The sequence below is a fragment of the Syngnathus floridae genome, chromosome 10 (assembly GCF_059516105.1).
Source record: "Syngnathus floridae isolate MCC-2025c chromosome 10, RoL_Sflo_1.0, whole genome shotgun sequence".
Classification (NCBI taxonomy): domain Eukaryota; kingdom Metazoa; phylum Chordata; class Actinopteri; order Syngnathiformes; family Syngnathidae; genus Syngnathus; species Syngnathus floridae.
This window is the reverse complement of record NC_142422.1, coordinates 7,035,685-7,049,651: the sequence shown is the minus strand read 5'-3', so window position 1 is coordinate 7,049,651 and position 13,967 is coordinate 7,035,685. Positions and strand designations below refer to the sequence as shown.

The window sequence follows — 13,967 nt, the reverse complement described above, 5'->3', positions numbered from 1 at the left end:
GAACAGATGAAAAGTCACAAAAATGCCAATGGCTATACATGACAAATGATGAGGCAAGCTAAGGAGAACCTGTGAAATGGTAAACAAGCTACTTGTGTTTGCCTTTCTAATGGGAATACAAACCTTTTTCATCACCATATACATACATGTATAAACATACTCATCACATTTGGAAAAAAAATAACACCATTATTTCTTTAACATTGGTAAATACTAAAATCATGATGACTGCTTGTGTCTATATATAGCTTTTTTAATTAGAAATAAGACACATTCACTTTGTGCTCTGAAAACTGTACATTAACAAACAGATGGCCCCAGATAAAATAAAAAAGGCAAGTCAGGAGGTGTGGGAGGGCTCTGTGAGAAAGGCTGGCGATCGAGCAGATTAGAGGACAGGGGACAACAGCAAGGAGATCCAAGAGTAAATGGTTGTGGTATAAAAACACACAGGTTACATTGTGATACAGAACACGCATATAGTCCAGTATCTTGAAAAGACAGGAGCGGGAAAATAAGGAGATATATCACAATAGATCTTTTCAATAATGACTCTTCCCAAGCAGAGTATGGAATATATTTAAATGCTGAAATCCACTCTGTAGAACTCTGTCAGTAATTACAATGCTGTACATCATGACTCCAAATGAGCCTTGTGCTTTCATGTTCCTTTTGTGTATCACAACATATGGTATATATTTATATATTGAATCACATATCCATCTTGGAATTTTCAACATACATACTCCTTTCTGATACCAATGTTAAACATTTAATGTTAGCTATCGTAAGCCTGCCTGCTTGTCTTTGACAACAAATGCCACATCATGGTTGGATAAAATGACAGACAAGATGTGAGGAACCCCCGATCTTCAGGGGTGGTAGCATTGAGGTCGAGGCCCCATAAGACAACAAAGTTTGCAAGAATCTCAGAGAAGGCCTTTCTCCATTTGCGTACTTGATTTTGGTTTCATCCACATTCCCCTTCACTTGTCTCTCACCACTGCCAACAGTGTCAGGGTGGAAAAACATGTCAGAGCCAAAAGGATAAAGGGTGAGTTGTGCAGGGGAAGGGATTGCCTTGAGAAGGGTAGGAGTGGGTGCTTGGCAGCCTGTCCTCAAACTATTTCAATTTATCACCAAAAATGTATCTTGATCCAGGGCTGATTTGGAGAAAGAGCGGGTGCAACAGTGATGTAGTAACACTGAATGGAAAGAAGACATGACTAATTTGTACATTACAACCATCACATACATACTAGACAACATCGCCTGTGTGTATGATACACAATGGAGTCACTAATTCTCCAACCAAACTGTCTTCCACGTGAGCCAGAATGGTACTCCTGGCCATATTTGGAGAGGCAGTTCATGTCTGATGACAACAAGGTCCAAACATTAAATAAAACAACATACAAAGACTTCATGATACCAGTTCTTTTATGTCAATATCCTGCATTTATTGTCTTTTTTACTTTCCTGTCTCCTCACATTTGCAGTGAAGCCCCTCCAGTATATGTGACATGTTCCTTATTTGTCCAAGAGTGAAGTGAAAGGTAAGTTGAAGAAACGGTTTATTTTTCACACCTCCGTCTGCAGGTCCATGATATCCTGGCCTACCAAAGGAATAGTTGCACTTGTCTTCTCCCACTCCACCGTCTGCAACTCCAAAGGGGAGATCACTGCTTTTGCCGGGTCTTTTTTTCCCCAGGATGAAGGCGAGTGGGTGATTTGAACACCCTCCCATGCCCTCTTACTTGGAGTGTGCTGCTTATCCTAATGACAGAATGAAAACACATTTGCTAATTATTATTATTATTATTATTATTGTTTCCTATTTTGATGACATGAGCCATCTTGACCTCTACAGATATTGTGGATAAGTCGAACTGATCCATGATTGCCAGTACGCAATTAATAAGCTACTTCATTTTAAAAGAAACTATTAAATGACAATTAGGCCTTTCATTTTTATCTGAGAGAACTACGCACACACACACACGAGTGCCAAAGATTTTAGAAACGGCACAATGCACTGAAAACACACACAATACACCTAAATCTAGATTTTACTCGCTTCGATCCTATGCGACTTTCTATCTAACGTGGTTTGGTCATGGACCTTGATATTTTTTTGTCATAAATACATTTTCAAGTAGTATTTTAAATGGATGATATGATGACCGTACAAAGCCAAATGACTAGCGCGTAAACCTGAGCAATTTAAAGGCATTAGATAAAAAATAATTACATGAATTAAAGAGCTATGGCGAGGGTCCTTGTACTACACATGAATGAACTGAATGATTCAATGAATGAATGAATCGAAGATAGCTATGGCAAAGGACACTAACACAAAAGTAAAGAAATTGGTACAAAATACACAGGATGTATAGGTATGGGAAAAGTCATAGCAAGCCGCTTTTAAAGGAAAACTGAATCCTGGTTAACAGTGGTGGTTAATCACTGTAGCAGATAGAACTCCTGAAACCAATAAGTCCATTCTACCCTACACCGATTGGTTGATTCAGTTGGGTACAGGGCCCATCAATCAGGAGGAAGCAGGTGGAGATCTCCAGCATACATACAGATTAATTCCCACAACACAAAAATCAACAGCCACAAAATACTGTGGGCTGCAACAGCGGAAATTTAGAAAAAACATTCTCCATAAATTTGAAACAATCAAATTGAACAACATTCTTTATGAGCTTGAGTGCCCAGGATTCTTACTTGTCTATTCTTGGCCACAAGAGAAAGAACATTGCAAGAACTGAGTTCCTTCTGACCCTCCACATCCATGTGACTACCTCTTCCATCAATTTCCCTAGGGTAGTTGCTATCCAATTATGCACACTAAAACCAGCAGACCCTCCAACAGCTTCTTCCCTCATATTATTAACTTCCTAAATAGTTGATTCAAAATTTCATAGTGGCACTTTGCAAGTGTTTGCTAATTTCGAACATCCCTTTGTGGCAGAATTAAATTTTTAATTATTGAAGCTTCAACTCAATATATATTTGTATTATTGTTGTTGATCAATAGTCCACACCAGACACTTTTAAGTGATCAAGAATCGACATATCATAATTACTGCACTACTAGTCACTTTAAATGGTACAATGATTGTCTGTACTGTATGACCCTCCCATCTGTGGTCTCTTCTCAAGGTTTCTCATTTCCCCTAGCTGGAGTTTTGAGTGTTTTCTTGCCCTCTTGGGAGTTTAAGATCAGTTTAAGATCAGGGGATGTTTGAGAATATCTTTTGTTTTTCACATGTCCTGAGTGTTGTTGTTAGTCACCTAAATGTTGAACAGAGGCTGTGATTTACCGAAGTCAAATTCCTTGTTTGGCACGCTCAAACATGGCGAATAAAAAAAAACTCTCTTGAACTCTCTCTTGAATAAGTGACTTTGTATTGTAATTATTATCCTTTGTTTTCTTCTACCACTTGGCCAACATAACTCAAATTCTGATATCAGATCAAGAATTAAGGTTCTCCCATCCCACAGTCATTTTTTTTTTAATGCTAAACAGACATTTTCAGTCGATGGACAAAAAAAATTGGCCTCTGCGTTTCAATATTTTTGGGAAGTAGTGTGTTCCTTCTTAGCATTTCAACAGAGTACATCTAGAAATACCATGGTACGCTTGGTACATAACACAAGCAATTAGTATTTTTCTACAGAATGACAGCGACACAAATTAACCAAGCTCCACATGCTGTGTTTGTTTAAGGGACTACGTTTGTTGAATGTTCCTTCTAGTCACCGTTAACCAGTTCAATTTGAGTGGCAACAGTGATTGAACTCTATCTTTTCAGTCTGAAAAAGCCCTTTCCAAGGGTTTGGGGACTTCAGGAAACAATTATCCCCAAATGGAGAAAATTGGCTACCAGGGTGAACATCCACAGAACGACACCAACCAAAATACCTTTTAACGTGCAACAATGACTTATCCGGGAGGTCACAAAAGAAATCAAAGTGACATTCAAAGAACTGCAGGCCTCACTGGCCTCAATTAAGATCAGTCATTATGACTTAACCAGAAGAAAGAAACTGGACGGGAGTATTTCAAGGGTAAAAACATTGCTGAAAAAAATAAGAAAATGCTTCTCACCATTACAGCTGGCATAAGAATAACAGTTTTTGATGAAATTAACATCTTCAAAAACCAAACAGAGCTGTATCAGACTGCTACTTTGCTGCTTCTTGACCCTGACAACTTGGGAATGATGACTAAGCAGAGGCTCACAGGGGATCAAGAATCTTTCATTGCCTGTTTCTCCCTTAGGAACGACCTTCATTTAAACGTTATCTAAGCCCATTCTCTGTCCAGCTTTAAAACTTTTTTGGGCATTCGACTCAGCCTGACACTTGGAATTGTTTGTGTTTTATTGTGTTGACTGTTTTCAACGTTATTAATTTATTGGTTTTAAATGTTTGTCTTTTCATGTCTGAGTTTCACTTTCAGTACAGCACTTAGTATGCAGCTGTGGTTTCAATCGATGATGCCACGTGCATCCTGGTTTGAAAAATGTTAATAGCTGTCAATGAAATACGTACGGTGTAAACAGAAACTTTAAATTGGTCAGTACTTGTTGCCTAATCTGTCTATACTGTGATCCCACTGAAGTAAACAAAGAAAACAGGTGTTGTTTACCCTTAATAATGGAATTTTAAAGTGCAGGGAAGTTGACAGGATATTTTTTAAACCATGGTTGAAATTCCAATGATTTCTACTTGTATAAATAGAAACTTGATCACCCCACCCCAGGGATAATAACTCAAATAATTATAATCAAAATGCAGTCAATGTTTTGTTACAGCATGGGAACAGACATGTTAAAATGCTAATGATAAACACTGTGTTGTTGGGGGGGGCACCGATAGAAGGAACAAAAGCACAATACGTTATGCTGCATTGTGTTGTGTAACCTAAACACTCCCTTTATAGAGGATGCAGTAGAAAACTTTATTTTGGCAGTCAGAGCTCTTGCTCTGCATCTTACGTTGACTGAATTACATCCAGTTGGAAATGATAAATTCTCTATCAATCTTGGATTGTCTCATCTCGTCAACAATGATCTATAGCAGGACCACCAAAAGAACACTACATGGGCAAAGCTACACTCAACCATCAGGCCTGGAAGGAAGGAAATCAGCGTTAACATCCCTTTTCTCGGGAGGTTTTCTCACAAGAACCTAGGTATCGTCACCATCTAATATATCCATAAAAGTTTAATTCCAAAGGAGTTTTGATTGAGGTCAGAGCTTTGTGTGGGCCTGTTAAGCTCCTCAATGCCAAACTAATTGATTTAGTTAAGATGAAAGCTAATTGGACCTAAAAGAGACAATGCCACCCAATTGTTTGATTTTGGCTTGTATTAGTTGAAACGATAACATTATTAGGTCGGTGGGGGGTGGGGAGCAGAACAGAATAAATTTAAACTGTTTACACTTATGTTGGTCTTGTCGCTGCTGGCAGAGGACACACTCCATCTTTTAGTAGCTTTGGCATCAACAGGTGGAGACTCTACAGCCATGTCTGCACTGTGAATCTTCCTGTTCAGGTCCTGAAACATGTCCTGGTGGCGTTTCCGGGTGTGCATTATCTTCTACACAGGAAGATTGTACATCACGCACAAGGGAAATAGCACAGACGGCCATCAATACCACGTTACCCTCAATTTATTAATCTCTGATCTCTCGAATAATGTTCCAAACCTAACAGTGAATAATCAATGTATGCAAACATCTACATCATATTATACTAAAGAGACAAATCGAAGCTCTGTGTATGAATGAAAGAGACTAAAATTACCTCAAAGTCAAGCTCTGCATAGCGTGATTTTCGCCTCTGGGGGGGGAGGGAGATGATACAGACAGATTAATGACTTATAGTAAAGATATCATGTGCCACGTGAGAAGACAAATGCTTGAGTATCCTGAATACATTTCATTCTGGTGGAAAGTCAATAAGGGATTTCGGCGACTCACAGGAGAGCAGAGAATCATGAAGGGAGAAAACCAGGTTTGTTGCTGGTCATTCCAGCTCCGTTGGCAAAAGCTTACATTTAACAGATTGTGACCGAATGACCTTTAAGTCAGCTGTCACTGAATAGTGAGGGAAAACCTGACCTTCAGGCTGCCCAGTTGCTCTGGCAGCTGCTGCCTCACACGCCATTATGGGAGTGTGTTTTGCCCTGAAGTGAAAAGACACCAGCCGACAGATGTTGAGGCCACTGTGTGCGGTTCACTGTGTTGCAACATCTTGCGACTGCAGTCAACACTAAAAACAGGGACAAAACTATCCTTTTCACCATCCAGGGTTTTCCTATGACCAATATTTTGGGATGCAGTTTTGTGTGCCCATGAAATAAGATGCCTTTGTCAAATTTAAAGGATCAGTCGAGCAGTGTGACCTGAGGACGAGTGAAATGTATTGAGTTGACATATGGATGAAAAACACCAACAAATCAAAGTGGATATTATGTGATGAGACGAAAGGATGTTCAACATACCAAAATTAATTAAAACTTTGACCCATATACATTACAAAAATCCTACTGATTTGGCAACAATTCTGGGTGTTGCTACTAAAAACAATATGTTTAATAGTAACACGGCTCATAAACAGAGGTAAATTTACATGAACAGAAATATTACCGTTTTATCTGATTAAGGCAATAAACTGCCAGCATCTCATGATGCCACAAAACTCTGAAGAGTTCCTTTTTTTTTTCTTTATTTTCCCTCTTGCTCTTGTCACTTCACTCAATCTGTCTTCAACAATAATATGCCACTAGAGAAAGCCTCATTATGTTGTTACAACATACCAGCAGGATCTGTGATCTCCCAGAATGCGGCGGCCATATGTTACATTCACACAATAGCAGACAACAAAATAGATGCTGTTATTTCTGAGGTCTATCAATATTCGGTGGTGTATGCCTGTACGTTATTGATTAAACTATATAAAAATGGCCCATATATATTTAAACAATTATTACATAACATCAGTGCTAATGTCAATCCGCCCATCTATGCAGCTTGACAATATACTGTATGCTACCATTATGGTAGCAGGCTATTATTATATGATTTATTATAATAATGTTTAAATATACAATGTTTGTTTTAGTTTTACAGTAAACTTCAACTGCGATTTGCAGTGTATGGTGGATCTGACAAGTGTCTTCCTTAGCTTTCAGGTGGTGTACCTTAATGTTTGCTGTACTTTTGTTGCGTTAGATCGATGATGGAGGTTGCAGAGAGTATTTTACAGTCTACTGAAGTGTGCTCATCCAGCTTAAATTCTTTCTACCTACAAATACACATTTTAATGAAGTGACAAACATCCCAAAAGAGGTGTTCTGGGTTACATGAGCAAGGAGCTCTGCAATGGATGAGTTTCTCTTTTCAAGCATATGAATACACAGCTGTTGTATTATTGTGTGTGAACACTGGGTAAAAGTGAAAGTATCTGATGCTTATTTGAGTCATCCTCTGTTTCATACAAGTTTTACTGTATTACTGTATTTTTGGAATGGTATTTATTTAGCCTATGGATATTTGTGTTTTATTTTATTTTTATTATTTCTTCAATAGATTTTGTAAACAAATGGAAGCAGGGTGGAAATGGACAATTTCATGTCAGTTTGAGGAAAAAATGGTCTGATACACTATGTTATCTATAGATATAAAATCAGTAATAAAGTGATATCAAATTTTGGCAATATCGCACACCTCTAAGTACTGGTATACTGTGGAACCTTAACAGTATCTTTTGATGAGTTTAACCATCAATTTCCAAATTGCTCAGATTATTGCTGTTGTTCATTACACATCTAGTTTATTTCATTGTTTTTTTCATCAAAGTTTATATGAGAAAAGCCATCAAAAAAAATGTTTTGCTTTTTTGTTGAATTGAATTTATAATATAATTTTGTTAGTTGCAGCACAATGAATATCTGATCCACACAGAATAATGTTTCTAATGGTAAATTGTATATTTAAATTTAAAATATAGCAGTGTACTGGTTGGATAAGAACACGGAAGTCAGCGTACTCACCTCCAGGGAGCTTGTGGAAAGAGTGGAAACAGTTTCACTCTTGGTCATCACAGCAGAGTTTCCAGATTCTGCTCCATTGCAGGTGCTGCTGTCCACTTGAGAGTCTCTTGGTAGGTTTTGACGGTTATGTGCAGGTGATTCTCTCTCCGAGCATGACACACTGACCTGGTCAGCAGGCAGGCTCTTCAGTCCAAATCCTAGCACTGGCTCACCGGCAACAGGGTTAGCCAGGTGGACAAGCCTTGTCTGAGGTAGCTGTTCAGCACTTATGTTATACTTGGTCGGTTGCTCTTCTTTGCCCTTGGCGGGCCTTAGGGTGCCTATGTTGTTGGTTGGTAAATGGACGAGCCCCGGGGCTTTGCCAGTGCCCTCACAACTGCTTCCTTCTCCATTCCTTTGTGGAAGCTCACCATCTAGTTGCTTAAAGAGATCACTATCGCAGATGTAAATGGATTTGGCACCTGGCAACTCAGTGCTGATTCCTTTAGTGGTACATTTCTCTCTGCGTAGAGTCAGTGTGTGGCTATTATAGTCAGCCATGTTCTGGAGGTGGACTTTGGCCATACTGGCTGGCATGGTATTGAAGTTAGAGCCCCTTTGGAGGGTTACAGCCCCAGAAGAGGCTTTTTCCTCTCCCTGGAGGGAGGAGTGCTTCATAGTGCCTAGATGAGCAGAAACGAAACATGAGAACAAAACTCCCTAAAAAAATTTAACCGAGATTTTCCAGACAATATTTTTTAACACAAAATGTTCTGTTATAAAAGACAGAGTTTTAGTTGTGACAATGTTTTAACAACACAAGAGGTTATTTGGCCCTAAAATTTGGTTATAATAACTGTGACCACATCTCATCTGTTAAGTTCCAAAAGGGCAAAACTGAATCAAAGTACAAGACTAAACATATTTACCTGATCTGCAAGCCATATCAACATCCTTCTCAAAGTCAGTCTGTTGACAAAATGTAAAAGGGAATATATTTTATTCCAAATATCAACAATAGATAAGACGGGTAAGATGCCATAGATGGAGTTGATATGAAAAGTCCACAGATTCTTGTTCGAATGTCAGGTTTTTGTGAAATAATCTTATGCAGTATTAATGTGATCATACCCTCTAACACCCAATTGAAAGTTTGCACACCCATTTATAACTGTGAATAAGGTTGTGTTCTAAATTTGTCAATCACAAATTCATGTTTAATAGGAGTTGGCACATTAGTATTTGCTACCGTTTGCAGTGTTTCTGATTAACCTCTAACAAAGTAGAGGTCTTCAAGTAGGTTTTTCATGATTTTGTTTCCTTTCTAATAGAAGATGCCTGGAGATTATGTGCAAACACCGACTGGTATTTGGAACTATACATGTGATCCTGCAACATGACTAAAACCACAAGTTCCAGTTGGAGAAAGACAGCCCTGTGTGCTTCCCCATAGGTGTGGTGGTCTTTTTGTCATAAGCAGTATAATTTTTGTGGCAAACATATGTTCGGGGGATTCCAAGTCTGTGTTTTCCCCCCTCTGTAAAATAAGGTTTGCATCTTGCATGCTGGTATACAGTACTTGATATATTAGCAATTGTTTTGTACCCTTCTCCTGACTGATATACCTTGAAAGAATCAGATCATTTGAATGATGTGAAAGCTCTCTGTGAACCTTGACTTGTTACAACGTAAATGTCAGAAAAAGTCTACTAAAACATTTGAACATTAATCTGGGTTAAACAGAGACATTTTAAATGGTGGCAAGGGGTACAGACTAAAACTGTAATATGAACAGAAGTGTGTAGACTTTTTGTATCCACTATAGATCAAATGATTGACACAGTAGACAAGCTGGCCAACTGGCAGGCAGGCAGAGGTAGGCAGGCAAGCAAATTATCAGACTGTGAAGTGACAATAGATGAGAAGACATCAATAATAATACATTCAGCATTGACATTTTTTTTCTTTTGTTACATTTTGAGAAAAAGAGTCTACAATTATCCCTATTTTTTAAAGATAAATAAATATTTTTACGTTGATTAGAATCATGAAGGTTATGCTTAAAGTTACCGAAATTCAAATAAAAAATGATTACAAATTTGTCCAAACTGTAAGTAATGTTAGTCTTAACAGGGAGAACATGGCAGATATAAAATTCATATGCATACCACAAGCTGAGCATGTCCGTTCTGGAAAGAACCACCAGAATCCCCATTACCATCTTCCTGGCGATCTACCACACGGCATTTGACTGCTTCCTGAACCTGTTTAACACAATACAGTTCCTGGCTTTACATCTGATGTGTTAAAGAGACAACATTTCCTAAACAATGGATGAGCCCAACTTAATAAATGACTGTACATTTTAAGTTCAAAGAACAATCAAGATTAATCAAGATATTTTGTGTTAATATTTTATGTTGATCTAAGTACAGCATATGGTTGGCACCTATTGCCTTTTTGTATCTAATCTTGTGTTGAGCTTTACATCAAATTCCTATTGGTGGATCATAATCAGTATAGCAGTTTAAAAAATACAATTTTCTTAAAATAAAGAGAATAAATGTATCTCAAAATCACCTCTCTGTGGCAAAAAGTAATATAAAGCATCCGTACCAAGGTACTAGAAGCCGTTTTATAATGTTGAATCATTCACATCCCAATGACAAAGAATCAGGAGCAAACGGGCTAAAATTTCATCTTTCTTGATATTTCCAAATGGGTTGTATGGATGCTGAGGGGGAACCAAAAAATTTGTAGCGCCTGACAGAGCCACCCCATGGCTCCTAAATGCTAATGAGACATTTGGGAGCAAGAGTGCGGTGAAGGAATGAGTGCAAAACCTTTAGATATCATCCCCTTAGGAATAACAACATAGTAGGTGAACACAATGAACCTGAACAATTAAAGAGCAAAATCGTCACTATTGTCTTAAAGGTAGGTGGAAAAAAAAATACCGGAATGGTGGAAATATATAGTATTGTTGCCATGATGATGTCAACATACCTCTCTTCGCAGGATGCAATGGACCATGACGATGACAAAGCCTTCCATAGAATCAAAGACAGCAAAAAGAATCTGGAATAGTGCAGAGCGCCGATCAGTGATGGCAAGTACGGCTGACATCCACGTGAGAGCCAGAAGGGGCAAAACCACACAGGAGCTCCACAGTGAGGCCCTGCAGAATGGGAGTAGGATAGCAGTCAAAGACAGAAGCGATAACCTTTCATCAACATAGCCCAGGAAGAAAATGATTATGATTATATAATCCACTGTTTTCCAGTGTTGTTAATATTCAAAACACATTTAATTTATATGATCTGTTAAAAAAAAAAAATTACTTATCAAAGCTCCCCTGTATAGTTCATTCATTAAAAAGAGCATTCTACTTCAACGGTGCATGAACACATCACAACACATTCTTTGCACTATAGCCACCTTGGGAAAACCATACATCCAACTCTCACATATATGTTTATATTTACATATATTCCATGCATGTATCTTCAAGATGGCTGAGAAAAATTGTAATTTTAAAGGGAAAAGAAGGAAGAGCAAAGGTGAGGGGTAACGGGTATGTCAGGCCAGGACAGAAGGTAAATAACAGAAAAAAATGGCCAGAGAAGGACAAGCAGGACAGAGGCATAGGCTGAAGCAATATCAAAACTTGACTTCTTTTTACAAATGTCTCCCTTTCCTTTTTAAGTTATTTTTCAACCATTCAACATAACTTCAATATAAGAGGAAAATTACAAGAAAAATAGGTTCTTTATGCTTGCAACAGAAAATAATCAAGATAAAAAAAGGACATCTTGGGTCATTTCATCAAAGCTCTCTGACTTTACCTTAAGTAGTACTGTTTTACTAGTTACGAAAAGGGTATTAATTGTTTTCTTCTGTGACTTCTTTGGCAATCTTGATGCTATGATGTGAATGAAGTCAACCCAACCCGAAAGTGTCTTATCATTATAATCACAATCCAATGATACTAAATCTTTAAAATAGGCCTGAATCAATAATTTGAGGGAAGCTGGACTGATTAATATTTTGGGTTTAGTCATCGACTTTATCCTTTGTATAGACTTTTTGCATGTTCTCTCTGTGTTTGTGTGGATTTTTTCTGGCTAGTGTTTTTGAACTTTTAAAACCCTTTGGAAGTAATACATATTCTGTTGACAATGTATGTATCAATTACAGTCAGAGTCATGAACATAGAAGATAGATTAAAAAGTAAACTAGGATGCTAAACCTAATGATTCCAACAGCAAATTTTCAATTTTTCCTATTGGTGCTATTGGGTTAGTTTGCATTTAAAGACATTGTTGTGCTATAACTCTAAAATATACTATTCACAACATTTATTTTGCTTTTGTAAAAAAAAAAAAAAAAAAAACTAAAATAAAACAAGAGGTGACAATTTAAAAAGATCTGATGAGCCAATTATTTGCATATATTGCAGATTAGGGATCGGTATGGCACACTGGGACTTATGTTTGACTTTCCAACACCGCGATCTCAGATCATGCAGTTACAACAATACCCATCAACGACCACACATGCACACACTCACAGCGGGATGCACACACAATCTGTCCCTTACAGATTAGGAATGTGCTTTTCAGTCACCACAAAGAAAACTACTCACATAAAAAAATAAATAAATCCCAAACTTCACTCCTCTTAAACATGTAATTAAAATACTGTATAAATTAAGCCAATAATTTTGTTATTTATAATTGTAATGAATATCACTAACTGAAACATTTAGGTTTGACATTCAAAGATAAATATGAGACAAGTGCTCATCATTTCAGATCTTTCTTCTAGGTATTATATATCTGATTAGACAACCTACAATATCACGTATTTTGTTTGAACTCATACATCTTTTAGGTGAGCAATAGTCGTTAAACATGTGACTGGCAGGTTTCCAAAGTCTGTGTAATATATCTATTCTATTCTTTTGGTTCACACAAACAAACAATGCATTTTGTTACCAATAACATCAAAGTTGCATGTCAGATTCAAAGTTACAAAATTCCTGTTTATAAAAACTCAACGTGACTCTCTTGTCTCATGTTTAGCTTTTTATGTCAAACCAGATGTTACAAACTGTCAACAACAAAAAGGAAATAATTTGTTTCCCTGTTCCAATACTGTTGGAGGGGCAAATATATATCCTGAATTGGATGCATATAAAAGCTAGGTTTGAGTAAAAATGAGTCTGATAATGAAAACAGAACCAATCGAGTGAGGGAGAACAAGAGAGGTGTACAGTTGAGAAGATAGAAGCAAGAAGAGTTAAGGAAAATAATTAGCGGGACTAACATGGCGTTACTGGTAGCTGTGGTGGATACATCAGCCGACGAGATAACTCCACACTTGGCACATTTGAGCGTCATATTGTACAGTGGCACTGTCATCTGACTGCAAAGTCAAATTAACACGCTGTAACAACAACACAAACAGATACAAATGCACCTATACACAGATTCATACATATGTACATACAAGCACACAAAAACAAAACAGTCACGCCAACAGTGAGTCACAGTAGTCTCGCACAATCTCTCTCTCAGGGTTTTGAGTCAGCTCAGAGTGTTTGTGTCTCAAGCTTTTATCTAATATGACTTGGAAGAAGATCACAGCATGGATAAGACTGTCATCACATATTTGATTTTCTTGAAAGAAAGAAAAAAAAAACATGATAGCCTGCGATGTTTGGGACTCTGCACTGAGTGCTCAATATTATACCAGCTAGTCATTCATTTGCTTGTATTACATGAAAGCCATATCACATTCAATTTTACGTACGTCTGGTGATTATCTCTTACAAAAATCAACAACACATTTAATGTGCATCTACTGAGGCTATAGCATTTCAATTCCTTGTATACCAATAGTTGACTCTCT

General features: G+C 37.6%; 1 protein-coding gene across 5 annotated transcripts in view; it reads right to left on the bottom strand.

Annotated features, from left to right (window-relative positions):
* Positions 1–225: 225 nt before the first annotated feature.
* The window catches only part of adgrb1a (adhesion G protein-coupled receptor B1a), a 73,004-nt gene continuing 59,262 nt past the window's right edge, over positions 226–13,967 (bottom strand). For 3 of the 5 annotated variants that reach the window (XM_088387317.1, XM_088387320.1, XM_088387318.1), the window contains 8 exons: positions 13,383–13,481; positions 11,061–11,232; positions 10,223–10,318; positions 8,984–9,023; positions 8,076–8,737; positions 5,825–5,860; positions 5,460–5,618; positions 226–1,776 (listed from right to left, as the gene is read on the bottom strand). In XM_088387317.1, coding sequence (XP_088243443.1) covers positions 1,582–1,776; positions 5,460–5,618; positions 5,825–5,860; positions 8,076–8,737; positions 8,984–9,023; positions 10,223–10,318; positions 11,061–11,232; positions 13,383–13,481 — 1,459 coding nt within the window. In that variant the 3' untranslated portion in view covers positions 226–1,581. The remainder of the gene's footprint in view (positions 1,777–5,459; positions 5,619–5,824; positions 5,861–8,075; positions 8,738–8,983; positions 9,024–10,222; positions 10,319–11,060; positions 11,233–13,382; positions 13,482–13,967) is intronic. The other 2 variants (XM_088387319.1, XM_088387321.1) reach the window with 2 other exon arrangements.